The 27,843-nt window shown below is 46.2% G+C and overlaps 1 protein-coding gene across 4 annotated transcripts; it reads left to right on the top strand.

Moving 5' to 3' along the window:
- The first annotated feature begins 20 nt into the window (after positions 1–20).
- LOC121545435 (bromodomain adjacent to zinc finger domain protein 2A-like) lies at positions 21–27,549 on the top strand. 4 transcript variants are annotated; one of them, XM_045212414.1, is made up of 29 exons: positions 21–329; positions 2,020–2,149; positions 3,247–4,107; positions 4,998–6,983; positions 7,247–7,504; positions 7,624–8,034; positions 8,395–8,455; positions 8,670–8,778; positions 10,818–10,919; positions 11,062–11,287; positions 11,480–11,541; positions 11,656–11,721; positions 11,810–12,442; positions 12,655–12,869; positions 13,034–13,108; positions 13,235–13,409; positions 13,482–13,544; positions 14,849–14,993; positions 15,079–15,686; positions 15,846–16,059; positions 16,405–16,560; positions 16,823–16,983; positions 17,480–17,545; positions 19,381–19,664; positions 19,872–20,007; positions 20,287–20,433; positions 20,890–21,170; positions 21,365–21,508; positions 27,191–27,549. In XM_045212414.1, the coding sequence occupies exons 2-29, from the start codon at positions 2,020–2,022 to the stop codon at positions 27,348–27,350; spliced, it is 7,935 nt and encodes a 2,644-aa protein (XP_045068349.1). In that variant the 5' UTR covers positions 21–329; the 3' UTR covers positions 27,351–27,549. The 4 variants fall into 4 exon arrangements, with proteins under 4 accessions (XP_045068349.1, XP_045068350.1, XP_045068348.1 ...); XM_045212413.1 differs by having other exon boundaries at positions 22–216; positions 7,238–7,504; XM_045212412.1 differs by having other exon boundaries at positions 22–329; positions 7,238–7,504.
- Positions 27,550–27,843: the final 294 nt, after the last annotated feature.

Raw genomic sequence — 27,843 nt, 5'->3', positions numbered from 1 at the left:
ACCCAGCTGCTATTGCATTGGTGTCTATGGGAGACACACCCCGTTAAGTAGACCAGAACTTACCATATTTTTAAATTGTAAACGGCCTGAGTGAACTATCTTTATTTATCCGCCATCTCGCAATGATTCACTTCCTCTTTCGGCTCGATTTCTTTCTCTTCTGTGATCATGGCTGCACTCAAACACCAGCCATGTTTGCTCATTTGAAACCCAAAGGTTAGCGAATATTGTACCTGTTTATTATTTACATAGTCTGTACCTACTTCAACCATATTTGTTCAATCGGAGGATCAAAGGCATCAGTGCCTTTGAAATCCAAGGATTACAAGGTTAGTCAGTTTGAATGACATTTTATGTCAAACTTTTGAGTGTGTGTGAGGATGATGCTGTCTCACAATATCTCAGGCGAATACAGCGAAAACAATGTGCGTTTATTAGCTTGCTAGCTAACTAACAAAAGAGAAGCATCCAAAATGTTCAGGAACATAAACGATTCTCCAAGACGACTGATGTTATTACTCTCCACATGTTTTATTAGCTAGCTATCATCGCAAATGTTGAAAGAGCACAGAACCACTGTGACTGTATTATTAACTAGTTTTACACAGCGTTGTAGCTAACGTCTGTTTTTGATTACTAGTATTGTCAATAACCTTGAATTTAGCATGATCTAATAAGGGCCTAGAGGTGTCGAATGATATGTTGAAAAGATCAGGAAATTCTATAATTTTAACCCGATTGTGTAAAATATAGTTACATCTCACCCAACGAACTCCTTGGTGGATTGTTTTTGTTGCAGAGCGTAACGTTAGAAAGATAACAAATCAGATGCTAACCTAGCGCCGTATTGCTAACTAGATAACGTTAGATAGCTAACAGTCGATAGTAGGCCTAAGGTTAGTTGGAAATGACGTTAACCATCTGGTGGCGAGTTTTGAATGAAAGCTAATTTAGCTAGCTAGTCAAGATATGGACAATAACAAAAGTTAACATGTTTATGCAACTGCTGGTGCCACTTCTTCAATTCTACAGTACAAGCCCTAACGTGAAGACCTTTTTGTTTTTGTTGTTGACAGTTTTGATAAACAACTGGATAGCGGGATGGTTTAGCTAGCTAGCAAACAATCAACTTCAACTGGACAAGTTAAATAGCGAGCTAATGTAACCATGACACGTTATCATTAAAGACTGATATAGCTAGTTTGCTGGCTAGTTGAGCCGTGGATGAGAGATTCAGGTCTAATGCCGAGGGGTGCTATCATCCACAGCGCATGGTCACGTGTAGCAGACAGCCTAGCTAGTAAGCAATGACAACCGAATCTAATTTTCTATCGTTAGAAAGTAGCTAATAAATGAATAACTACGGAAGTTGTCTGTTTTCTAATTGCAATTACCATATATTTGTGATATGGCTAAGATTTGCGGCGATCTAGCTAACTAGTATAGCTTAATGAAACCAATGTTTTCAACTAGCTAGTGTTAGCTCTTCATGCTAATATTATGTGTTTATCGTGGGATGGATGTTGAAAAACGCAGTTAAACATTGCTAACCTAGCGCCGTACAATATGTATATGTAGCTACTTGTTGAAAACCACGATATACCTTTTTTCAACTTATAGCTAGATTTCTTGAAAACATGTATCTCAGACCAAAATATTGTCGTTTTCCCGTTGTCAAAACGGGTTCGCTGTGATTTAACATGGATCTACCCGTGGCGTTAATTGTCCATGAGTGTGCTGGCCAGAGCATCCCATCTGCTGCTCTAACTGCGACATTTTGAGGGAGTTGTGAGAGTGCAATGTTTAATGTCGTCCTCAACGTGTCATCATCATTTATAGCCATCTTCAGGCTTGCCAACTCCTGCAGTTGTAACAATACATGTTAGTGTATGGATCTAGCTAGCTGCTATATTATTTCTTAAAAAAATCACATACTATTTATTTAATGTGCAGGATAAAATATTTTCCCTGGTTTATTTATAGTTTCATGACTTGTGGTCTTTGCTACCTGTTTTTCAGATGGAGGCAAACAACCATTTCAACTATGGCACCCACTCCTCTGTGTCTGCTAACTCAGGACTGAAACTCTCCACTGGGGATTCTGTCTATACTAACGGGTCCTCCATGAGTTTCCCTCAGCAGGAGAAGAGTGAGTACAGCCCCCATTTCATGTGGTTACTTTGCCTCACTATTTCTATACTGAACAAAAATATGAACACAATATGTAAAGTGTTGGTCCCATGTATCATGAGCTGAAATAAAAGATCCCAGACGTTTTCCATACGCACTAAAATCGTATTTCTCTCAAATGTTGTGCACAAATGTGTTTACATCCCTGTTAGTAAGCATTTCTCATTTGCCAAGATAATCCATCCACCTGCCAGGTGTGGCATATCAAGAATCTGGTTAAACAGCATGATCATTACACAGGTGCACCTTGTGCTGGGGACAATAAAAGGCTACTCTAAAATATGCTATTTTGTAACAAAACAATGCGACAGATGTCTCAAGTTTTGAGGGAGCGAGCAATTGGCATGCTGACTGCAGGAATGTCCACCAGAGCTGTTGCAAGATAATTTAATGTTAATTTCTCTACCATAAGCCTCCTCCAACGTCATTTTAGAGAATTTGGCAGTATGTCCAACTGGCCTCACAACCGCAGACCATGTGTAACCATGCCAGCCCAGGACCTCCACATCCGGCTTCTTCGCCTGCGGGATCGTCTGAGACCAGCCCACTGGACAGCTGATGAAACTGAGGCGTATTTCCGTCTGTAATAAAGCCATTTTGTGGGGGAAAACTCATACTGATTGGCTGTGCCTGATTCGCCAGTGGCTGCGCCCCTGCCCAGTCATGTAAAGTCCATAGATTAGGGCCTAATGAATTTATGTCAAATTGACTGATTTCCTTATATGAAATGTAACTCAGTAAAATTGTTGCATGTTGTGTCTATATTTTTGTTCGGTATATATCAGTAACTGATTTAAATTAATCTCTCTGCCCCAGTCTCTTGACCCCTTTATAATGAGCAATAGATTGTATCTAACTCTAGAGCAGGTGTTCGGTGCATAAGCAATATCATGTTGAATATCACAATGAATTAATGTAACCTCACACCGCAAATTTGCTGGACAATTTATGATTGTGCAGGATGCATGACCTGTGGATAATGTGTGAATTGAACACATTGAAAAATTAATTATCTGACCCATCTTCTCTTACTCTTATCCCTGACCACCTTTGCAGATATGAACGGCGAAATGAATGTGAATGGCATCACTACTGTAATTGGGTCCAGTGTGCCTGGCTCCCACTCTCCAACAGCCCCATACCCTCATATGAGCAACCACCACCACCACCAGAGTAGCATGGGCTTCGACTACCTGTGGGGAGGACAGCCACAGTACAGCCCAGCCATGAGCTTGTCTCCTGGGCATGGCATGCACCAGAAGCAGCCTCCCACTGGGGTGATGCAGCAACAGAGCCAGCAGCATTTCCAGGGTCACGGACAGTACCAACTGAACGGGGGCATGCCTGGGTCCCGTCAGCCCCCCGTAGTGGCCACGCCAAACATGACTCTTACAGGGGGCCAGTACTGGAACAGGGGTAACCCGGGGCAACAGCAGAGCAGTGCAGCCATGGTAATGGGATATAACTCACACAGCGTGTACGGGGCGTACCAGAGCCAGGTGCACCCTGGGATTGCGCCCTCACAGCATCACCAGCAACAGCCTCAACAGCCACCCCCTCACCAACAGACACAGCAACACCTCCACCCACACCAGCAGCAACAGCAACCTCAGCACTACAGCATGGTGTCCAACGGGATGCCCTACTACCAGCCCCAGCACCCACCTCTTCCCGCTCCACAACCCCAGTCTCAGGCTCAGATGATGCCCCCTACCTCCCAGAATTTCACCCCTCCACGGGACAGCCCCCAGCACCACCAGATGGGACGGGGGGTAACAGGCAGCCCCCTCCCCATGGGGTTGTCCTCTGTCCCCATGATGTCACCCTCGACGATGGCGGATAGTGGATCGCCCCTGAGCCAGACCAGGGAGAGGAGTCCCCATGGTGGTTCTGTGGGGATGCCTGCTGTCATACAAGGTGAGATGCACATATATACAAAGGTGACAAGTCTTCTGAGTAACCTAACCCCTTCTATTTTTATAGCACGGAAGAAGTATGTTTCCCTGTTTCATTTTCATATTTCTATGGTCGCTAGATACAGTATGTGTGGAAACAGCACCATGCATCACAAGAGTTCGAAATGCCTGTTTCAAGCAAAAAAAATGACTTTCAATTAGGCCTGATCTGTTAATTTACTAATCAGTGTCTGTTGTCAGTAATTGAATTCGCTAAACAGATTTAAGGTCAACACTGTAAACTGTTTCCATGACAACTGAAATAGTGTTTGCATATTGTCATTTGAGCTTGATAAGGGACATTTTCTGACGAGAGGACATTTTTGGTGGAGAAGAATAAGGATGTGTCATTTGGATTCCTTCTAACACAGGTTACAGTATGGACAAGTCCCAAAAAGTTTAGGAAAGTCACCTCATCCACCACTAGTAGTGGTTCGAGATGTAGGCCTATCTATGGGTCATTCATTGTTCCTGTTTGACTGTGGTTAGCTCGCCATGTCAGAGAACCTTACTGGTTTCCTGGTTTAGGCCCTGGCCTGTATTTACAGAGATAAATCAGGTTGTAAATCTCACTTCACATATTTCCTGATTCTCAACCATCCGTAGTCAGGTGTGGCACATCTCAATTTAGTGTGCACCACAATACATAGCGAAGAACTCCTGGCCCCTTGCAATGATACAGACACTATATATTTATTGCCATCATACTGAAGTGTAATGCTGGCATGCAGCAGATTGTCGACAAGGTGTTTTATAAAAGCTCCATCTGCTTTGAATTGCCTTGCCGCTACTGTGTTTTGTTCCTGTCATCTCTAATGGTCTGACTGTTGTGTTTGTGTTCCCGTTCCCTAGGGCGGATGAGTGAAGCGTTTAAGGATGTGGATAAAGGCTACAACGGGATGGAGAGAGCATCTGTCTCCCAGCGACTGCCTAAAAGCGACAGCTACCCTCTCAAGCCCCCTGGACCTCCCATGGGGCCCACCAGTGACTACTGCTTGCGTTCCGAGCAGCCAATGGCCCAGAACCATGAAATGACAACCTTAGCAAGGGAGTCTGCACCTCCTGCAGTGTCTACGTCTCCTATGGGTGCATCAGGGCCTCATGTTGTTTCATCCTCCTCCGTTACTTCTACGCCTCCCCGAAACTCAGCGCCTCCCATGTCCTCTGCTCCTTTTCCCCCTGTGCTTGGGCCTCCTCCCAGGCTGTCGTCGCCTCCTCTGATGGTACAAGGCCTAAGACCTTCTCCAGTGTCTGTGTCCACACTTCCATCAGTGGTATCGCCTCCCTCCTCACTGTCTGCACCTCGTCCTAAGCCACCTGCACCTCCTCCTTTACTGGACAAATCCTCTAGACCTCCAGCTGTGTCTGCTCCCCATCCAGTTAGTGCTCCTCCCCTTGTGTCTGTGGCACATCAGACTGCTCACACTACATCTGCACCTCCTGCAATGGTCTCTACTTCTACCATGGTGTCTGCTCCCCTGCACTCCATGTCTGCGCCTATCTCTGCGCTTCAACAGATGGTCCAAGGATCCAGACCACCTCCTCTGACTTCTTCTCCCCCAGCTTTATCTGGAGCACCTCAAGAAAAGTTTTGGACTCCATCAATGTCTGCATCTGCGCCTTCCTCAGCGGTGTCTACTCCCTCGGTGGCAGTCACGGCACCTCCCTCAGCAGTGTCCAGGCCTCATTCGGCAGTCAGTGCACTTTCTATATCAGTGTCCTCATTTTCTCGATCAGTGTCTACTCCTCCCCCAGCAGTGTCCTCCCTTCCAAAGGAGGTGTCTATGCCTCCTCTAACAGTCCAAGGCCCTAGAGCTCTACCTTTGTCTGGACCTCCTCCTCTCACATTCCAAACCTCCAGAGCTCCTCCATTGTCTGAGCCACCTGCCTTGATGTATGTGCCTCCTGTGGTCCCCTCTGCGCCTCCCCCATCCATTCCTGCTCCTCCACAAGCCCCTAAACGGATGGTTTCTCCAGAGCCAGAGGAGCGAGGCATGGGGAATATGAAGTACATGGGGAACATGAAGGACCCCTCTGTAGAAGCGGACACAGTCAAAACATCATCAAAGATTGATTCCGCAGGGTCTCCGACTCATCAATCTGAAAAACACTCACACAAACCCCTCACTGTTATTCTTGGGACGACACCGCACCCCAAGAACCAAGAGGACTCCTCTGGGGACAAAGTTTCTGCTGAGAAAAAGGACTCCACGCCCATGAGAGGTGCAGACACTCCCCTGGAGAAGAGAATGGATGACACCTGTGAGACGGACGAGTCAACAGTTGAGGAGTCTTTGGACGAGTCCTTGCAGGCGGAGTCCACACGCCTCGACAGCACCAGGATGGAAGACACCAGCCTCACTGAGGAGGATGACATCTGTAACAAGTCGTCACTTGACGACGCCTCTCGGTTTGACGACACTTCTAGACTTGACGATACCTCTTGCACGGATGACGACACTTCCCGCTTTGATGTCAGCTCTCGATTGGACGACAACTCTCGCGTAGATGGTAACAAATCTCTATTTGACGATACCTCTCGCATGGATGATAGCGCTCGCATGGATGACACCTCTCTTGCGGATGAAACATCACATGTTGGCGACACTACAATGGGTAGCAACTTCTCCTCTGTGGAGGACTCTAGGGACTTGACTCTGGATGATACCCAGACAGAGAACTCTTCCTGGGCAGAGAATACCATGGACAGCTGCCTGAGCACCAGGGAATCCATGCTGGAGTCCTCTCAGATGGAGGACTCCTGTGTTGACTCATCCCAGAATGACATCTCCCGGTCAAGCTCAAATGGCCCTGCCAAACCAACCCCAGCCTACAAAGGTAAGATCCTTGCCATAGTTGATGTATGACAACCTATGTTTTTGTAATTAATTCACTTTTTATGAGTCAGAATATCCTGTTAAGTAAGATGTGTGGCAATGTAGAACTTTGCAAGAAAGAGTTGTGGGTTAGGTCTTGGAAATATATATATATATCACAGCCAACTATGGAAATACTTATTTTGTCAACAAACAGTAACTCAGTTAATTTGATGTTGCTAACCATTGACCATTAACCTCATGCCCTCTTGACAGGGTCTGAAGGTGACAGTGAGGCGGAGGGCTGGGATATACCAGACTACACCGGCACCACCAGCATCAAGGCCAGTGCCGCTACCATCATGGCTCCACCTGTTATCATGGACAAAGGCAAGCACACAGCGGCGCTCAGTGCCCTGGTGGAAAGCCTGGTTGGAGCCCCGCTCCTGCCCGTAGCTGCCCCAGCCGTGCCCACCACCGGCCAAAAGACCAAAACACCAAGGAAACCCAGGAAGCCACGCACTCCAGCAGCCTCCATTCCCGGTAAACTGACTTCTCTTTATCCCTTTTTTGTCTTAAGAATATGTCTGTGTAACTGTAATTCATTTTGAAAAAGGTAGTGTACAAACAAGGTTTTCTGACATTCTATTGTCACGCTCCAGTTCCCCAGGCCCCTGGGAAAGCCCAACGGAAGTCTGCTGTTAAAACTCTGAAGGTGGAGAAGATAAAGGTGGAGAGGAAGAAGAAACTTGAGAAAGGAGAGGTAGGAGAGAAAAAGGAAAAGGGACCACCTAGAACGAGAAAGAAGAAGACCCAACCAGTAGCAGTCACAGGAGAGGCTGAACGTTCTGCTGAAGGCCTACTTCCTGGTCAAAGTGGACCAGTCACTACCATTGGTAAACCATGTCTAACCAGTGGCGAGACCCCCCCCATGGTCAAACCGAAGAAAGTTAGAGTCAAGAAAGTAAGTGTTCTGGAGCCGAAGCCACCCAAAATAGCGAAAATGGACATTGACACTAAACCCAATGATCATGACAATAACGTCAACGACGGAGACGACAGTTCCACTGCGGGTAATGGATGAGAAAACTACTTTTATACTGGAAATTGTAGAAATTATTGAAAAATGGTTACATATTTTCTCCTAGATGTAGTTATGACCCAATGATTATAAACTCTAAACCAGGGTTCTTCAATTCCGGTCCTGGAGGGCCGAAACACCTCTGTTTTTCATCCTCTCCTTCTAATCAGGGGCTATTTCAGACCTGGGACACCAGGTGAGTGCAATTAACTACCAGGTAGAAATAAAAAACAGAAGTGTTTCGGCCCTCCAGGACCGGAATTGAAGAACCCTGCTCTAAACCAATGGCATTGTTAATGGATGACAGTCATTTGGTACCAATCTGATTCTACTCTCTTTGTTCCTTGTACAGGTGACACTGCTAGGAGGAGGATAGCAACAGAGGAGCAGGTCCACTTCCCTCTGCTACACGGGTAATGATACATACACTCTGATTTATACAGTTTATGGAACGTGAAGTCCCCCTTAATTAGGCTTTCTCTGTGCCAAATTATTATTGTGTGTGGAAAGTGCAAAAGGTTAATGTTCACCCATAAATACAAAACCCCTCAGTTTCATCCTTCTATCCTAGGGATACTATGTGTTGAACGTGGTTCTTAACTGACTTTCTATTGATCTGTGCTTTAGCTGGAGGAGGGAGATCCGGGTCAAGAAGAATGAGGACCGACTCAAGGGGGAGACCTGGTACTACAGCCCCTGTGGTAGGAGGATGAAGCAGTTTCCTGAAGTCATCAAGGTAAATGGCCCTGAGTTACAGTAAAACATCACCACAGGAGCTGTTTTGGCACAACATAGTCTTACTGTACATTTTTAGTGTGAGACATGAGAGAAGGTCAGAAGCTATAAATAGCCCTTGATACAGTGGGATAGCTTTCCCTCAGGGCGTTTACCACATCAGACAGACACTTATTTTGGGTGAGAGACCGTGACCAGCTAAATTAACAGAGGCCATGGAGAGGCCATGTTTTTAGCATACAGGCATAACTGTAGCTGCATTTGATCCCATTTAATTAACCCATCATGAGTTACATGGATGACATACAGTGGGGGAAAAAAGTATTTAGTCAGCCACCAATTGTGCAAGTTCTCCCACTTAAAAAGATGAGAGAGGCCTGTAATTTTCATCATAGGTACACGTCAACTATGACAGACAAAATGAGAAAGAAAATTCCAGAAAATCACATTGTAGGATTTTTAATGAATTTATTTGCAAATTATGGTGGAAAATAAGTATTTGGTCAATAACAAAAGTTTCTCAATACTTTGTTATATACCCTTTGTTGGCAATGACACCGGTCAAACATTTTCTGTAAGTCTTCACAAGGTTTTCACACACTGTTGCTGGTATTTTGGCCCATTCCTCCATGCAGATCTCCTCTAGAGCAGTGATGTTTTGGGGCTGTCGCTGGGCAACACAGACTTTCAACTCCCTCCAAAGATTTTCTATGGGGTTGAGATCTGGAGACTGGCTAGGCCACTCCAGGACCTTGAAATGCTTCTTACGAAGCCACTCCTTCGTTGCCCGGGCGGTGTGTTTGGGATCATTGTCATGCTGAAAGACCCAGCCACGTTTCATCTTCAATGCCCTTGCTGATGGAAGGAGGTTTTCACTCAAAATCTCACGATACATGGCCCATTCATTCTTTCCTTTACACGGATCAGTCGTCTTGGTCCCTTTGAAGAAAAACAGCACCAAAGCATGATGTTTCCACCCCCATGCTTCACAGTAGGTATGGTGTTCTTTGGATGCAACTCAGCATTCTTTGTCCTCCAAACACGACGAGTTGAGTTTTTACCAAAAAGTTCTATTTTGGTTTCATCTGACCATATGACATTCTCCCAATCCTCTTCTGGATCATCCAAATGCACTCTAGCAAACTTCAGACGGGCCTGGACATGTACTGGCTTAAGCAGGGGGACACGTCTGGCACTGCAGGATTTGAGTCCCTGGTGGCGTAGTGTGTTACTGATGGTAGGCTTTGTTACTTTGGTCCCAGCTCTCTGCAGGTCATTCACTAGGTCCCCCCGTGTGGTTCTGGGATTTCTGCTCACCGTTATTGTGATCATTTTGACCCCACGGGGTGAGATCTTGGGAGGGAGATTATCAGTGGTCTTGTATGTCTTCCATTTCCTAATAATTGCTCCCACAGTTGATTTCTTCAAACCAAGCTGCTTACCTATTGCAGATTCAGTCTTCCCAGCCTGGTGCAGGTCTACAATTTTGTTTCTGGTGTCCTTTGACAGCTCTTTGGTCTTGGCCATAGTGGAGTTTGGAGTGTGACTGTTTTGAGGTTGTGGACAGGTGTCTTTTATACTGATAACAAGTTCAAACAGGTGCCATTAATACAGGTAACGAGTGGAGGACAGAGGAGCCTCTTAAAGAAGAAGTTACAGGTCTGTGAGAGCCAGAAATCTTGCTTGTTTGTAGGTGACCAAATACTTATTTTCCACCATAATTTGCAAATAAATTCATTAAAAATCCTACAATGTGATTTTCTGGATTTTTTCCCCTCATTTTGTCTGTCATAGTTGACGTGTACCTATGATGAAAATTACAGGCCTCTCTCATCTTTTTATACATTTACATTTACATTATTTAGCAGACGCTCTTATCCAGAGCGACTTACAGGAGCAATTAGGGGTGGGAGAACATGCACAATTGGTGGCTGACTAAATACTTTTTTCCCCCACTGTATAACTCAGTGACCTATGACCTGCATTTTCCCATGTTCCCCTGCTCTGATGCCACTGACCCATAATCCTGTTCTCCCTCAGTATCTGAACAGGCACCAGGACACTGCTGTGACCAGGGAACACTTCAGCTTCAGCCCCCGCATGCCCGTAGGAGACTTCTATGAGGAGAGGGACTCCGCTGAGGTGTGTGTGTGTGGATTTATTGTATGTGCTGACAGATCTTTCATCATAAATACCTACAGTAATAACTCAATGCAGACTGTCATAGTGTAATATCATAAAGAAGACACATTTCCCATAAATGCTTTCATATGATCTCTTCCAGGGAGTGAAATGGTGCCTCCTGGCCAATGAGGAGGTGCCCTCCATGATCATGGCCATCACGGGCCGACGTGGACGACCTCCGAACCCTGACAAAGAGATGCCCCGGCCCCGAGCTCGTCATACCAAGGGCGGGCCAGTCCGAAAGCCCGGGAGGCCGCCCAAACCCAAGATGGTGGACCTGCTGAGCAAGGTGGACGCCAGAATGCTGAAGAGGCTAGAGGCCAAGGGTGAGTGGAGGACATAGCCTGGCGAAATGAGTCTGATGTGTTCACTGGTTGGAAAGTAGGCCCGTATACAGACTGATTCAATGGCACAACAGAATCAGGAACGTAATATTGTAGAATTTGTGTGCATCAAAAAGCTTCAATTAGGCTGGGGCTTTTGAAGTCTCCAATGTAAATGTGTTTATCTATTTTTAGAAGGTCTGACTGAGGAGGACAAGGAGAAACTTGTCAAAATCAAGAAGAAAATGAAGAGAAAGGTACGGTATACTAAGCATCAAAATCTGAAGACGTGTTGTAACATTGCATCTTGGTGGTGTATCCAGGTTGCCTCCAACACACTTAAGTCAAATGGTTCCATTTCTCTCTTCTAGGCAAGGATGAAAAGAAAGGAGGATAACAAGAATAAGAAGATCCGACAGGAGAAAAAGCAAGCGAAGGTAAGGAAGTATTTTATTTTTTTATTGACCAAAACACTAATCGTCCGCCCTCTTTATCTAACAAACCCCTCTTACCCTCTGTGTTCAGCTTGATGAGACCAAGGAGGTGAAGGCTGAACCAGCTGGCCAGGAGGCCCCACAGCCGGTCCCACTACAGCCGCCAGCCCCAGAGCCCAAGAAGCGCGGCCCTAGGAAGAAGAAGGATGAGGTGCCTCCACCGGTCGTGGAGACTGACCAGGAAAGGTTGGCCAAGGGGAAAAGGGTGCTGGGGGCCAGGAGTAAGGCCAAGGCCCTGGCTAAGGCCCAGGCAGAGGCGGAGGCTGCAGCCCAGGCAGCCCTGGCAGCTAAGAAGCAGGTGGAGAGGAGGGCCCAGGCCCAGAGAAGGCTGGAGGAGAGGAGGAGACAGCAGATGATCCTGGAGGAGCTGAAGAAGCCCACTGAGGACATGTGTCTCACAGACCACCAGCCCCTCCCGGAGCTGTCTCGGATCCCTGGCTTGGTTCTCTCTGGTGTGGCCTTCTCCCACTGCCTAGCTGTGGTGGAGTTCCTGTACAGCTATGGCAAGGTGCTGGGCCTCCACATCCCCAGGGATGTGCCTAGCCTCAGCACCTTGCAGGAGGGCCTCCTGGGCCTGGGAGACAGTCAAAGCGAGGTCCAGGATCTGCTCATAAAGCTGGTTGAGGCCGCACTACACGACCCAGGCCTGCCACCCTACTACCAGGTGTGTATTGTTGACTGTATGGAGCTAGTATTGGAGATGGGTGTTCATGAATATTTGTTTGCCAAAGTGCTGTCTCCATGTAGACATTTTACTGTTGGCTATAGTTTGCCATTTAAAAAATGTATTTAGCTGTATATTGCATGTAAACTCTAGTTCAACAGATTTAGCTAGTTCAATTTCTTAAATCCCCCTCTCATTCTCTCTCCTTCCAGTCAGTGAAGATCCTAGGGGAGAAGCTGGTGGATCTGGAGCTGACTCGCAACACAGTGTCCGAAGGCCTGAGGATCTTCCTGGAGTCCCATGGCTTTGACATGGAGGTGTGCAACGTGCTGCGGACCAAGACCTTCCTCACCCTCAACCCCGACACCAAGGCTGCCATCCTGGGCTTCCTGGTGGAGGAGCTCAACGGCAGCAACATCGTCATAAGGTCAGGATGACAAAACACTGAGAGATACTAAGGAGTTACTAACAACCATATCCTAAGTGTGATGCAAATATATTTTACAACAAAAATGTGTCACAAAAAAAAACCCTTCTGGAAAGGATATCGCACATTAAAGGTAACCCTGTTTGTATGTTTTTGCATTGCAGTGAGATTGACAACACACTGGAAAACAGGGCTACTTACAGGAAAAACAAGTGGATCATCGAGGGGAAATTGCGCAAGTAAGACAAGTCACAGCTCCTTGGATTTAGATTTGTTTTAGTTTGTGGAAGGAGAGTGTGTGATACCACTGAGGCTTTGTGTGTTTGATAACTGGTGTGTGTGCTCTGATGTGTGTGTTCTCCCAGACTGAAGGCAGCTCTAGCACGGCGTACGGGGCGGTCTGAGGAGGAGCTGTATCTAGAGGAGAGGAGGCGCAGTGCCAGGGTGGCAGAGGAGGAGAACCACAGTCTGGAAGAGAGCGGCCCCATGGAGAGGGGCAGCCGCCGCCGCACACCCAAGGAGGAGCCCAAACTCAGTGAAGTGCGTGTGTGTCAATCTCAAATGTGTTGGTGAGGATATCTGTATTATACTCACCAAATGTCCTTTCCACAGACTGACAGCACCACCAACGCCAGCATTCCAGAGTTGGAGAGGCAGATCGATAAGCTAACCAAGGTAAGGCTAACATACTCTGCTGTTCATTTTCAATTTTCTTCTTCTGTAGTGTCTATTCTATCTATCAGTGTAACTACGTTGTGTGCGCAGTTCTGGGTTTTGTATGAGCAAAATGTCACCCTAAGTACACTACATGACCAAAAGTATGTGGACACCTGCTTGTCGAATATCTCATTCCATAAATCATGAGCGTTAATATGGAGTTGGTCCCTCCTTTGCTGCTATAACAGCCTCCACTCTTCTGGAAAGGCTTTCCACTAGATGTTGGAACATTGCTGCGGGGACTTGCTTCCGTTCAGCCACAAGCATTAGTGAGGACGGGCACTGATGTTGGGCGACTAGGCCTGGCTCGCAGTCAGCGTTCCAATTCATCCCAAAGGTGTTGGATGAGGTTGAGGTCAGGGCTCTGTGCAGGCCAGTCAAGTTCTTCCACACCGATCTCGACAAACCATTTCTGTATGGACCTCGCTTTGTGCACGGGGGCATTGTCATGCTGAAACAGGAAAGGGCCTTCCCCAAACTGTTGTCACAAAGTTGGAAGCACAGAATCGTCTAGAATGTCATTGTATGCTGAAGCGTTAAGATTTCCCTTGACTGGAACTAAGGGGCCTAGCACGAACCATGAAAAACAGCCACAGACCATTATTCCTCCTCCACCAAACTTTACAGTTAGCACTATGCATTCAGGCAGGTAGCGTTCTCCTGGCATCCGCCAAACCCAGATTTGTCCGTCGGACTGCCAGATGGTGAAGCGTGATTCATCACTCCAGCTGATGCTTGGCATTGCGCATGGTGATCTTAGGCTTGTGTGTGGCTGCTCAGCCATGGAAACCCATTTCATGAAGGTCCCAATTAACAGTTATTGTGCTGAAGTTTGCAACTCTGTAGTGAGTGTTGCAACTGACGACAGACGATTTTTGCGTGCTACGTGCTTCAGCACTCGGCAGTCCCGTTCTGTGATCTTGTGTGGCCTACCATTTCGCTGCGGAGCCGTTGTTGCTCCTAGATGTTTCCACTTCACAATAACAGCACTTACAGTTGACCGGGGCAGCTCTAGCAGGGCAGAAATGTGAAGAACTGACTTGTTGGAAAGGTGGCGTCCTATGACAGTGCCACATTGAAAGTCACTGAGCTCTTCAGAAAGGCAATTCTACTGCCAATGTTTGTCTATGGAGATTGCATGGCTGTGTGCTTGATTGTATACACCTGTCAGCAACGAGTGTGGCTGAAATAGTCAAATACACTAATTTGAAGGGGTGTCCCCATATACCTGTATATGTATAGTGTATTATTCTCCTCCACAGCGACAGGTGTTTTTCCGTAAGAAGCTGCTCCAGTCCTCCCACTCCCTGCGGGCGGTGTCTCTGGGCCAGGACCGGTTCCGCCGGAGATACTGGCTCCTGCCCCACCTGGGAGGGGTGCTGGTGGAGGGGCCTGAAGAGATCCTAGGTGAGTCACAGAGCAACTGCCCTCAACCCAACAAGAATATATATTTTTATTGACTCTAAACATATCCCTCCTCTCTGTCTGTTAGCATCAGAAGATATCCTGGTGAAGGAGGTGCCCATCACTCTTCTGAAGAGGGAACCCAAAGTGGAGGAGACGCCCACTACCACCCCTGCCCCCCTTCCCTCTCCCCCTCCCCAGTCCCAGACCTCCTCCCCCACTAAAGAGGACCCTCTCCCCGGCACCGCCTCTCTTATGAGCAGCCCCAGGGCCCGGGGTCGCCCCCGCAAGATCAAACCAGAGGTGGAGCTACACCTCCGCACCGCCAAGTGTCGCCGCCATCGCCGTAGCAGCAAGTCCGGCGGGGAGGAGTCGGGGCCAGGCATTTCCCCGGAGACCACCACCAATGGAACACAAGACCTCACTCTGTCTGCTTACAATAACTGCCTCAGCCAATCGCAGGGCGCCTTAACCAATGGGACGGTGAAAGCAACAGGGATGGCACCTAATGGCAGCCTACCAGAGGACAGCGTGAAAGAAATGGCGGAGAAACAGGGGCAGTGGTTCAACCTGCTGCCCAAACAGCCTTGTGACAAAACCTCTCTGACAGAACCTCAGACCCCCCCCAGCAAGCCGCCCAAACGCCTCCCTCTGACCCCAAGCACCCTGCCCGCCCTCGCTGCTCCACTGCTGCAGGTGAGTCCCCCCCATAGTCCCCCTCAGCCCCCTGCACACTCTCCAGGACCCTCATGAGCGAGAACACTCAACATAAGTTACTACTGTTGAACATTGTTTTCTTCATCAAATAAGATTTTATTATCTCTTATTAAACCATCTTTCTCCCTCTCTCTCCAGTCTGTACCAGCCCCCTTGGATCCCACACCCCAGGTGACCACCACCCCCATCCCAGCCAAACCGGGGCGCAGGCGGAGGAGGGGCAGCAGTCCCGCCCGCAGGGTTGGAGCTAGAGGGGCTGCAGCTAAGCGTCGTGGCCGCCCTTCTTCCACACTCTTCCAGGAGATAGAGCAACAGTACTTCACTCAGCTCGTGGTCAAGCCCATTCCAGCATGTAAGCCTTCAATCCATTCAGTTCAATCCCATTCCAGCAAGCTGTCCCCTTTTTTTAAAACGCATGCAATTGAAAACCACTAAGGTTTATTGAATATCATCACTGTAGTGTCTGACGATGACACTTGTCAGCAATATAAACATGATGCAATTTGAGCTGCGGATTTGGCTTACTTGATTATTTATGTATGGTTAGCCGAAGTAGCAAACATCTTAAACAATAACTAATCAAATGTTTGACATACTTGTGTGTGGTTAGCCGGTTATGGCTAGCATGGTTTGCTAACATGCTATGCTATAGGTGTGATGCTGGTGTCTAATGTGTGTGCTGCTGTTGTGCTGTTAGCAATGGTGCGTGGCTGGTGGTGGATAAAAGAGCCTGAGGACATGACGGCCACCCTGCAGGCCCTGCACCCACGAGGCATCCGGGAGAAGGTGCTCCACAAACACCTGGCCAAACACATGGAGTATCTGGCTGAGGTCTGCACACGGCCCATCAACGGTGAGTCAATGAGCACTGGTCACTGAGTCAGCTATAGAAAAAGATGGGGATATGAAAAGTCATAGTGTGTGTCAGATTGGTTGTGTTTAATAGTGAAGCTGCTTTTGACATCAATGTGTTTTTAAAAAGTATGGCGTTGTAATGAATGGAAACTAGATGATGACACCTTCCTTGTATCCCTTTCTCTCGCTACCATCGCTCTCTATCCCCTCCCTTCCCCCTTGCATCTCCCTCCCTTCTCTCCTCTCCGTCCCCCCGTCAGACCCTATATTCCAGGTGAAGGTGAAGGAGGGAGAGGCCCTGCTGGAGGCCCTGCAGCAGCCGTGGCAGGTCCAGGAGCGGGCCCTGGAGACAGACGTCGGAGCCCTCCGCTGGGTGGAGGACCTGGAGCAGAGGGTCATCGCCGCCGACCTGCACCTCAAGGTGAGATGCCAGGGGGACAGAGGGGCCCTGTCTCAATATTCTAAAGTGACTTCCTATCCATACTTACATTCCTCATCTGCACAGATCTGGAAACACAGATAGTAGAGAGTTGATCCCGAAATACGTTTCCGTCATATCATCCCCACATTTACCGCCTTTTCATATCTGTGCAGACCAAGGCGAGGAGGACACTTTAGACTGTTGAGATGCACCCAGGGATGCATGGGTAGGGTGGGTGCATGGTAGTTTGTAAAGGAAGTTGGTTTTGGGTTTGAAATGTCCAGAGCATGTCAGTTTTTTATTATTCGTTTATTTCAGTTTTTATTTGATTTTTTACTATGGCTGCAGTTGCACTGACTGTCCAGAGGGTGGCGTAGGTGGTATGTGCAGCTGCAGTTTGTACAGAGTGAACGTGTCCCCCACCTAGCATTGTCATGCATAAGCAGGTAAACTTATCACACTCATCACATCATATGTCCATTACTTATATTTCAAGATGGCTCCTCAGAGTGGAAGGAGCGACACTGACAATAACACGGAAACGGCAGCCGCAGGATTCCAGGTACAAACCAGGTTTTAGATCTATCGTTCACACATCCTCACCCTCCTTTTGGATCTACACTCTTTCACAAGTCTTCACGTTTCCCCTTTAAGAATTCCTTTAGAATTATTTTTGTCACCTCCTAAAATGAAAAGGAGACGCCGTGTCCGAAATCTGGCATGCCTACTACTTACTTTAACTATAATTTGTAAGTCGCTCTGGATAAGAGCGTCTGCTAAATGACTTAAATGTAAATGATCGTACTACATACTATTTAGAACATACTGTTTAGTAAAAACGGATACAGTAAGCAACGAATAACCGCATACTAGGCTCATCCTACTGAGAATACGTTATCTAATGTGCAATTACGTTGATTTCTGCCATTTGTTAATTTTGGTAGAGCGCCACCACTCAGCTGATTATCAGCTGTTGTCAGACACACGTCCGGAAAGACAATTCTCTTCAGCGAATTCAACTTGATGAAAAGCCGAAATGAGTATGACATCCTGGCATTTAAAGCATACAAATTTGTTGAAATTTCACATACTATTTAGAACGCAAGTACGGGTATTCGGACACGGCCAATGTCTCTAGAGTTCTCACTTTTAACACCTCTGCTCCTAACACTGTTTGAAATAAGCGCTGTCTGTCTGTGTTCCTTATATTCACCCTACCTCTGTGGTTTTTAGGGGTCTGCTTTTATGTTTTGAAAATGGTTGTGTGGCTTAAAAAATGTATCATTTGATGTCTGCACTCGCTTACCTCACCTTACCTCACCTCTCCCACCTTACCTTACCTCACTTACCTCCAGTGGCGTGTATTCATGGATGCCAAGGGAAGCCAGCCTTCACCAGAAAATTGACCAAGAAAAACATATAAAATAATTTATTTAGTCTCTGTTTTATCATTTTCTTTCAATTCGCAAGAGGCTGAATGTTTCTCACCGGAGAAAGCATCCGAGCGAGCGAAACAGCGCCCCTCTGTCTCTGTACGTGTAGCCCATCTATCTGATGCTGTCTGGTCTAAATAAGTATGACATTGTTGCCACCCGTAGCATTGAATGCAAGGGAAGCCAGCAAGCATTTGGCCTCCCTTGATTAAAAAAAAGTATAAAACAATAGCCAATCAGCTCAATTGTAAATGGTCCTGGTGCACCAAAAAAAAGTGTGAAGGGAAGCCAATTTGGATTTGGCGTCACTCCTATCAAATCGCATTGAGCATACGTCATTGACAGAAACGATTTGAATTGTTGCATCTCGTTGTGTTGTTGTCTTCCGGTGGCTGGCTAGCTATCTAAAATTGGCCCTTTCCTAAATTAGCCATGGCTGGAGATAGGGATTAGGACTTGTGGTTTTACTTAATTCTCTGTACTGGCCAATGATTATAACAGCGGTTCTGATCCAACCATTAATTCCTACATTGTGCCCCTGGCCTGAGAGGATGAAAGTTCAATATGTAGCTAGATGTAGAAGGCTAATGTTAACTTGCTAACGTTGCCCATGAAAGGAAGTTAGGCTAGCGAGCAAGCATTTTAGCCAGGTAGCCTAGGACAACAAAAAATGCTGTATGACAGAGTGATAGCCCGTTTCGTCGACATGTAAGAGAGGAGAATATATCAGCAAGGTATATGAACTAACAGGTTATAGAGCAAACAATGCAATTATCACAACACAGGTTGTAATATGGCATTTTTTTCTGGCTTCCCCAGTGATTGTAGCCTACGCACTGCTACTGTTTACCTCGCAACCCTTTTGAGTCTTGCTCTAGCTTCAAAGTCCTTTGCTTCACTGCTATTTGATTGTTGTGAACTATAATATAATATTTTCTGTCATTCTCCCTCCTCCCCACCTCAGCCCTACACGGTTCCAGAGGTGGACTCCACGCGTGACGACCTGCAGTACTACGAGCATGACGTGGACCCCCGGGACGACTGGATCGTGCGGACCAAGAAGGAGTGGTCAGACCTGCCCCGCGTGGCCAGCCACCCGCTGGACCTGGCCGTCCTGCGCCTGGCCAACCTGGAGAGGAACATCGACCGGCGCTACCTGAAGGAGCCCCTCTGGAACCTGGCCGAGGTGGTGCGTCTCGCCCCCCTCACCCCCGAGGAGAGCCAGATGGGTCAGATGGACGTCATGAGGTGGGAGGGACAGGGTTGAAGTCAGGCGAGGGGTCAGAGGTTGGAAAGGGTGGAAGGGAGCGTGATTTAATAATAATAATAAAATGGATTCGATTTGTGTAGCATTTGGTCAAATTGCTCAAAGCTCTTCAGTGATTTAAACCTTCATCTCACTTCAGCTCTTAATTGTGTTTATGAAGACCTATTTTTATCATCTCTTTCCCCCAGTCTGGAGAGTGAGATCACCCCCAGGTTGCGGACGTGGCGTCAGGCCCTGGACCGCTGTCGGAGCGCCCCCCAGCTGTGTCTGTGTCTGCTGCAGCTGGAGAAGGCCATCGCCTGGGAGAGATCTGTGGTCAAAGTGGTGAGGACAAACCCAGTAGCAATACTCAATATGTACACTGAGAATAGAAACCATTATTATAAAGGGAAGAAAATTATGGATGTAGGTGAAACAAGGAATATAGAACATTCCCATGGCAAATATCATAGTAGTGACATGCTGATGAGACCATTGAGAAGACACTTTGATCCAAAGCAACTTACAGCAAACACATGTAGTATAGCACCATAGTCTGAAAGATGGTAACAAAGCATTTCCCTTGAAGACTACCTGTGTGTCCCTGTCTGTGTGTTGTTGTAGACGTGTCAGGTGTGCAGGAAGGGGGATAATGATGAGTACCTGCTGCTGTGTGACTGCTGTGACCGCGGCTGCCACATGTACTGCCTGAGGCCAAAGGTCACCCAGGTGCCAGAGGGGGACTGGTTCTGCCCCACCTGCGTCTCCAAGGTGAGTACTGACTGGGGCTGCACTCTGCTTGGCTACCCTTATGGACAACAGCAGGTGTCACTGCTCATCTAACCAGGGGGGAGGAGTTAAGAAGGGAACCGTTCAGAACATTGCAGATAGAAATGTTGTCGGTTTTTTGTTTGAAACTTGGCTTAGATTAAGATAAACTGTATACGCTGATTTACTTTTTGTAAATTTAACCAAAAAGCCATGTTGGTGCAACATAATTACAATAATAATATATGGTGAAACAACATGAACACAATGGTAGCTTTTTGTCCCCAGTGTTTTGAAACTGAACAAGTATTAAACCATAATATTGTCAGGCCCTACTTCGAAATCTGCCACAGTAGTACCCTCTGTAATTTCTCCTCCCTGTGGCCCTGAGTCCTCCTTAACCTTTCTCCCAGGGCTGTTATTTCATCACTGTCTCACTGTGTCCTGTTGTTTTATAAGGCGAGTGACGGTGAGTCACCACGTAGCAACCATCGCTCCTCCAAGCAGAGGACACGGGTGAAGAAGAGGAGGTACGAAGACGACAGTTCTGACGAGGAGACGGTGCCCAGCAGACGCAGCGGTGGTGGTGCTAGCATGGCAACACGGCATAAGGACGGCGGCCCTGCCTCGTCCTCCTCATCCTCCCGCTACTCGGGAGATGGAGGAGGCACAGCAGGCTTCTCACCCGCCAAGCGCCGCCGCATGACCACCCGCAACCAGCCCGACCTCACCTACTGCGAGTGAGTCTGATCTCAGATCAGTTGTAGTGTCACAATGTTTCAGTGGTTATAGGACATGATATTAAATTACTCACCTCAAATTAGTTACCGTGTCCCATTGCACCAGTGGTTTCTATAAGACCATGAGATTCATGTTCTGACTAGCATGTGATGATAGTCCCGTTCTAGCTGACGTGTTTTGTGTTTGTGTGTAGAATCATCCTGATGGAGATGGAGTCTCACGCTGACGCCTGGCCCTTCCTGGAGCCCGTCAACCCCCGCGTGGTGCCCGGCTACCGACGCATCATTAAGAACCCCATGGACTTCCTCACCATGAGGGAGAGGCTGCTGCAGGGAGGGTATGGGGCTCTCATTCACTCTTTCTGTCTGTGTGTGTGTGGGGGCTTGTATTACTATCCTTGTGGGTACCGGAAGGACAAAGGATATTTTAAGCTTAGGGGTTGGTTTAGGGGTTAGGGAAAATAGGATTTTGAATGGAATTACATTTTAGGTCCCCACAGTGTTGTGTTCAAGATCACCTAAGGAGAGACCGATTCAAGACCAAGACCGGAGCAAATCGAGTCTGAGTCAACACCAAGACCGGGAGGGGGACAAGGGGTCCGAGTCCCGAAACATGCGAGTCCAATTCAAGACCATGATTGTAGTTTTGTCAAATCACCACCATAATAAGAGTTCAAAATGTCCATTATTTCTGTGTTCATATTTCAGAACAACATATGGATTCTTTAGACCTTCAGAATAGTGGAAAAATGCATGCGAGGGAAAATAGAGCCACTCTACAAATGATTACTGACCTAAACACAGTGGGCCTTCTACGCCTTCAGAGAAGGGCTAAGGATTTATAAAATAATAATAATAATATTATTTTCAATGATGTTCTGATTTAATCTCTTCAGTTTTTGTTGGAAAGGAAAGGGTTAACGCTGGAGGGAAAAAAAGATCCAATCAGGATTTTTCTTTGCTGGTCTCTGGGGAGATAAATCTAGCTAGCTAAGTCAGCCATTGGCTAGCACATCAGAAGCTGTGATTTTTATTGCGGCGTGCTTGCTGTTTGCCATCTCTTTGAAAATAACTTGTGTGTGAAACATTGTTGCATTTAAAGTGGAACTGACAGCATTTTAGCAACATGAAGAATATCCCACTTTTTAAAACATTTTCTGACAAGCGACCACGTTTTCATAAATTCTTAGAATGTTTGGGAATTACATATACTAAAGCATTTGTGAGAATTCTATAGCAATATAGAGTGGGAAATCGGCCATGCGTTTGGACAATTAACAGACACTGCAGAAAATAAAACAGAATAAAAATATCTGTCTTGTCCAGGACCTATAGCCAATCAGAGCTACAGTAGGCTTTTCTACAAACAAGCCATTTGCCACATGGGCCTGCCATCATTCACTTTGAACTGGACTGTGTGTTTACAGGCAGTTGCAACAGCGCTTTAGATCATTTAGAACGCATTCGCCAAAAGCCACAAAATAAACCTGAATGGATTTCTGCAAATATGTAAACACCATGGGAGTCCCCTTACATTTGGGAACTTTACAGTCCTATTGATCAAAGGTAGGATCTCTCTCCCTCAGTTATGCACCTCAACAACAACAAGATCAACAACTAATGCTAGCCAGAGCAAGATGAGCTAAAATCTAATGAAGGAACATTAGATAAACCCTCCAACTTTTTCAGCTAGTTGGCCGTCAAAATTGCGCTGATAAACGATGGGGAATTGTAGCCTCTGCAGCTTGCCTGCCAATGCATGCTTGTACCAACCAAGCACCCAAGCTAAATAGCTTGCTAGCTACTTCCAGACACAAATGAGAGAACACCTCACTCTGACCATTTTACTCGCCGTAGCAGAGCTGGTTAGGCTGTTTACATGTTATCTAGAGCATTCTTGACTAACTATTACTTTTTTTGCCTACATTTACTGACACCGGTCATATTCAGTGGGTGTTGCACGTTCATAAATTCATCAGTTGTTCTGCGCTCTGGCACACTCGGATGAGAGTGCTCTGAAATCGGAGTAGATAGCCAGAGTGAATTTACGAACGCAAGAGATATGCTAACTAGATAACAGTCGTTCAAGTACTTGCTAGCTAACCAAATGACACCTGTATCTCTAGCTGTGTATAGCCACCGAGGGGGAAAAATCTGTCACTCACCCACTCCTCCAATGGCATGACATGACATCCTCCTAGCAGCTAGCTACCTAGCTAGCTATTTAGCTAATGTTAAGCTCCGTGTTTTTTTAGCTTGCTACATAAATAGATACGCTAGCCTATTAGCCACGTTATGACTGACTTGTGATCATTGCCCTTGGTAGTTTGATTGTATTGACATTCCCAGCCTTAGTTACATTCGTCAGTTTTTGTCCAGAATATTGAGTCATTGAAACTGAAACAGTGCATCCCGAATGGAGGCAGCAAACAATGTACCAGGCCAGCTGTGATTTACAACCTGAAAGCAATATTTTGGACTACCAAAAAAATTATTGGTGAATTATATCATACATTGAACTGCATCCATCTATTCTGCCAACAATGCCTTAGTGTATGTCATGGAACGTTGAGTCAAATAATAACCTATTTTTAAAACCTCTATGTTGGTTTTGTAGCATAAACTGGGAATTTTATATTTTTGACTGATATTATGATTCTGTTTGTTTCATATCTGCAAAGTAGTTAAAACACTGTCAGTTCTACTTTAAACTTTAGGTCACTGGTTATTTTGTGTGCTATATTTTTTGCAATGGGAAATAATAGTTGTACATTTCAATTGGGGAATGCTTAATGGTTGTGGTTTTGTATTCTTATGATTGGGACCTACTGGCGTATTATGTCAGAGTTTATGGACTGCTTATCCTTTAACATGATGCTGTGTGTGACTGCTGTCTTTCCATCGGCCCTATGCAGTGGTGTAGTGGTGTCTGGAGAAGTGGATATACTCTAACTTTAACATGATGCTGTGTGTGACTGCTGTCTTTCCATCGGCCCTATGCAGTGGTGTAGTGGTGTCTGGAGAAGTGGATATACTCTAACTTTAACATGATGCTGTGTGTGACTGCTGTCTTTCCATCGGCCCTATGCAGTGGTGTAGTGGTGTCTGGAGAAGTGGATATACTCTAACTTTAACATGATGCTGTGTGTGACTGCTGTCTTTCCATCGGCCCTATGCAGTGGTGTAGTGGTGTCTGGAGAAGTGGATATACTCTAACTTTGCCAAAAAGTTCCCAAACGTCCCGCCCAGATTTTTACTCTCCAAACCACATAAAACATTTGTTTTAAATAAATGTTGATGGTCTAAGTCCACAACAATGCTTAAACCACATCAATCTGATTGGTTGGGCCTGTCAGGGACTGGCTCCCCAGTGGGTGGGCATGTGTCCACCCAGGCTCATCCATGTCTACGCCCATGATTTTAAATAGCGCATGATGACAATTGCGCATCACAAATAGCCAAATAACCAACACATCGGACTAAATCTTTTCAATTCCTGGTTTACATACCCATTGTTGCCTTAAGTTAGTATTTACTGGTAGATCTCATAAGTTGAAACGCCTTTCCTACCCTACCGGCTACCGATGTTATTCTTTTGTAAGCTGCTCCATGCCAAAACCAGTTGAGAGCTGCACACTGCCTGCAGATGAAATTCCACTGAAACCAGGCTATTTGTGCGGCTCGCATTGTGAATATATTTCACGTGCTTTGCGATTTATGTAGGCTACTTTGTGCATGATTTCTCTATTGTACTATATAATAAGTCGTATACCTCCACTACAATACTTTGATACGCATCAGTAGGGATTAAGAAGTGAGTATACGCAATGCCCTCTGAAAATAAATGGTTTATACCTGCGTATACCCTCCACTACACCACTGGCCCTTTGTGTTTTACAAAAAGTGCACTCCTACATGAGTGCACTGGTATTACGGTTGCTGTCTTTTCAGAATCACCAACCTGTCACACACTGAAGGCCTATAGGTTCGCCACTGCGTAAACATGTCTATAATAGATATAAAGGCTGTTAAGATATTCATGTTTCAAGAAAGGAGTGTATATACAGTGAGGGGAAAAAAGTATTTCATCCCCTGCTGATTTTGTACGTTTGCCCACTGACAAAGACATGATCAGTCTATAATTTTAATGGTAGGTTTATTTGAACAGTGAGAGACAGAATAACAACAAAAAAATCCTGAAAAACGGATGTCAAAAATGTTATACATTTATTTGCATTTTAATGAGGGAAATAAATATTTGACCCCTCTGCAAAACATGACTTAGTACTTGGTGGCAAAACCATTGTTGGCAATCACAGAGGTCAGACGTTTCTTGTAGTTGGCCACCAGGTTTGCACACAACTCAGGAGGGATTTTGTTCCAATCCTCTTTTCAGATCTTCTCCAAGTCATTAAGGTTTTGAGGCTGACGTTTGGCAACTCGAACCTTCAGCTCCCTCCACAGATTTTCTATGGGATTAAGGTCTGGAGACTGGCTAGGCCACTCCAGGACCTTAATGTGCTTCTTCTTGAGCCACTCCTTTGTTGCCTTGGCTGTGTGTTTTGGATCATTGTCATGCTGGAATACCCATCCACGACCCATTTTCAATGCCCTGGCTGAGGGAAGGAGGTTCTCACCCAAGATTTGACGGTACATGGCCCCGTCCATCGTCCCTTTGATGCGGTGAAGTTGTCCTGTCCCCTTAGCAGAAAAACATCCCCAAAGCATAATGTTTCCACCTCCATGTTTGACGGTGGGGATGGTGTTCTTGGGGTCATAGGCAGCATTCCTCCTCCTCCAAACACGGCGAGTTGAGTTGATGCCAAAGAGCTCGAGTTTGGTCTCATCTGACCACAACACTTTCACCCAGTTCTCCTCTGAATCATTCAGATGTTCATTGGCAAACTTCAGACGGCCCTGTATATGTGCTTTCTTGAGCAGGGGGACCTTGCGGGCGCTGCAGGATTTCATTCCTTCACGGCGTAGTGTGCTACCAATTGTTTTCTTGGTGACTATGGTCCCAGCTGCCTTGAGATCATTGACAAGATCCTCCCGTGTAGTTCTGGGCTGATTCCTCACCGTTCTCATGATCATTGCAACTCCACGAGGTGAGATCTTGCATGGAGCCCCAGGCCGAGGGAGATTGACAGTTATTTTGTGTTTCTTCCATTTGCGAATAATTGCACCAACTGTTGTCACCTTCTCACCAAGCTGCTTGGCGATGGTCTTGTAGCCCATTCCAGCCTTGTGTAGGTCTACAATCTTGTCCCTGACATCCTTGGAGAGCTCTTTGGTCTAGGCCATGGTGGAGAGTTTGGAATCTGATTGATTGATTGCTTCTGTGGACAGGTGTCTTTTATATAGGTAACAAACTGAGATTAGGAGCACTCCCTTTAAGAGTGTGCTCCTAATCTCAGCTCGTTACCTGTATAAAAGACACCTGGGAGCCAGAAATCTTTCTGATTGAGAGGGGGTCAAATACTTATTTCCCTCATTAAAATGCAAATCAATTTATAACATTTTTGACATGCGTTTTTCTGGATCTTTTTGTTGTTATTATGTCTCTCACTGTTCAAATAAACCTACCATAAAAATTTTAGACTGATCATTTCTTTGTCAGTGGGCAAACGTACAAATCAGCAGGGGATCAAATACTTTTTTCACTCGCTGTATTTGGCCTGGCGAAGCGTTTTTATGCGCTGACTGAATGGAAGCTGATAATTATGAGTTTTTTTAGTCCGCTGGTCTCGGGAAGAAATTACGAGTCCTCACTGTCCGAGACCGAGTCAAGACCGAGTACAAATGTCTCTGACATCGAGACGACCGAGACATTCAATATGTGGTCTTGAGACCGGTCTCGAGTACTACAACACTGGGTCCCCAAAAGGATAGTAAAACGTCTACAACATGACCCAAACTTCCGTAAGGAGGTCGGTTCCTTTCATTTTCAACAATGTTACTGAAGATCTGTAAGCTTATATTTGACCTGTCTTTCTCTTCTCTCCTCCCCTGTTCCCCAGGTACTGCAGCTGTGAGGAGTTTGCAGCGGACGCACATATGGTGTTCAACAACTGCGAGCAGTTCAATGAGGACACGTCCGAGGTGGGCATGGCCGGACACTCCATGAAGCGCTTCTTCGAGAACCGCTGGGCTGAGTTCTACGAGAGCAAGGACCAATAAGAGTCCAGGACACTTGTGCTGGGGGCGGGGCCAACCAAGGACAGCGCCCTAACCCTGATGCTTACGCTCCCCGTTACTACTAAGACTGTCTGGGCCAGAGTATCCTCCGACTCACTGTATACATCTATGTATAGATTTGGATACAGTGGGGAAAAAAAGTATTTAGTCAGCCACCAATTGTGCAAGTTCTCCCACTTAAAAAGATGAGAGAGGCCTGTAATTTTCATCATAGGTACACGTCAACTATTTCAGACAAAATGAGAAAAAAAAATCCAGAAAATCACATTGTAGGATTTCTTATGAATTTATTTGCAAATTATGGTGGAAAATAAGTATTTGGTCAATAACAAAAGTTTCTCAATACTTTGTTATATACCCTTTGTTGGCAATGACACAGGTCAAACGTTTTCTGTAAGTCTTCACAAGGTTTTCACACACTGTTGCTGGTATTTTGGCCCATTCCTCCATGCAGATCTCTAGAGCAGTGATGCTT

This window comes from Coregonus clupeaformis, unplaced genomic scaffold (genome assembly GCF_020615455.1).
Source record: "Coregonus clupeaformis isolate EN_2021a unplaced genomic scaffold, ASM2061545v1 scaf0012, whole genome shotgun sequence".
In the NCBI taxonomy this organism is placed as follows: Eukaryota; Metazoa; Chordata; class Actinopteri; order Salmoniformes; family Salmonidae; genus Coregonus; species Coregonus clupeaformis.
This window is presented reverse-complemented; position numbering and strand designations above follow the sequence as displayed.

Coding starts and splice junctions, on each gene's coding strand:
- LOC121545435 (XM_045212413.1), top strand. CDS start 2,020: ATGGAGGCAAACAACCATTTCAACTATGGCACCCACTCCTCTGTGTCT. Junction 12,443..12,654: donor GCCTGCCACCCTACTACCAG/GTGTGTATTGTT, acceptor CTCTCCTTCCAG/TCAGTGAAGATCCTAGGGGA. Junction 21,171..21,364: donor CCCGACCTCACCTACTGCGA/GTGAGTCTGATC, acceptor GTTTGTGTGTAG/AATCATCCTGATGGAGATGG.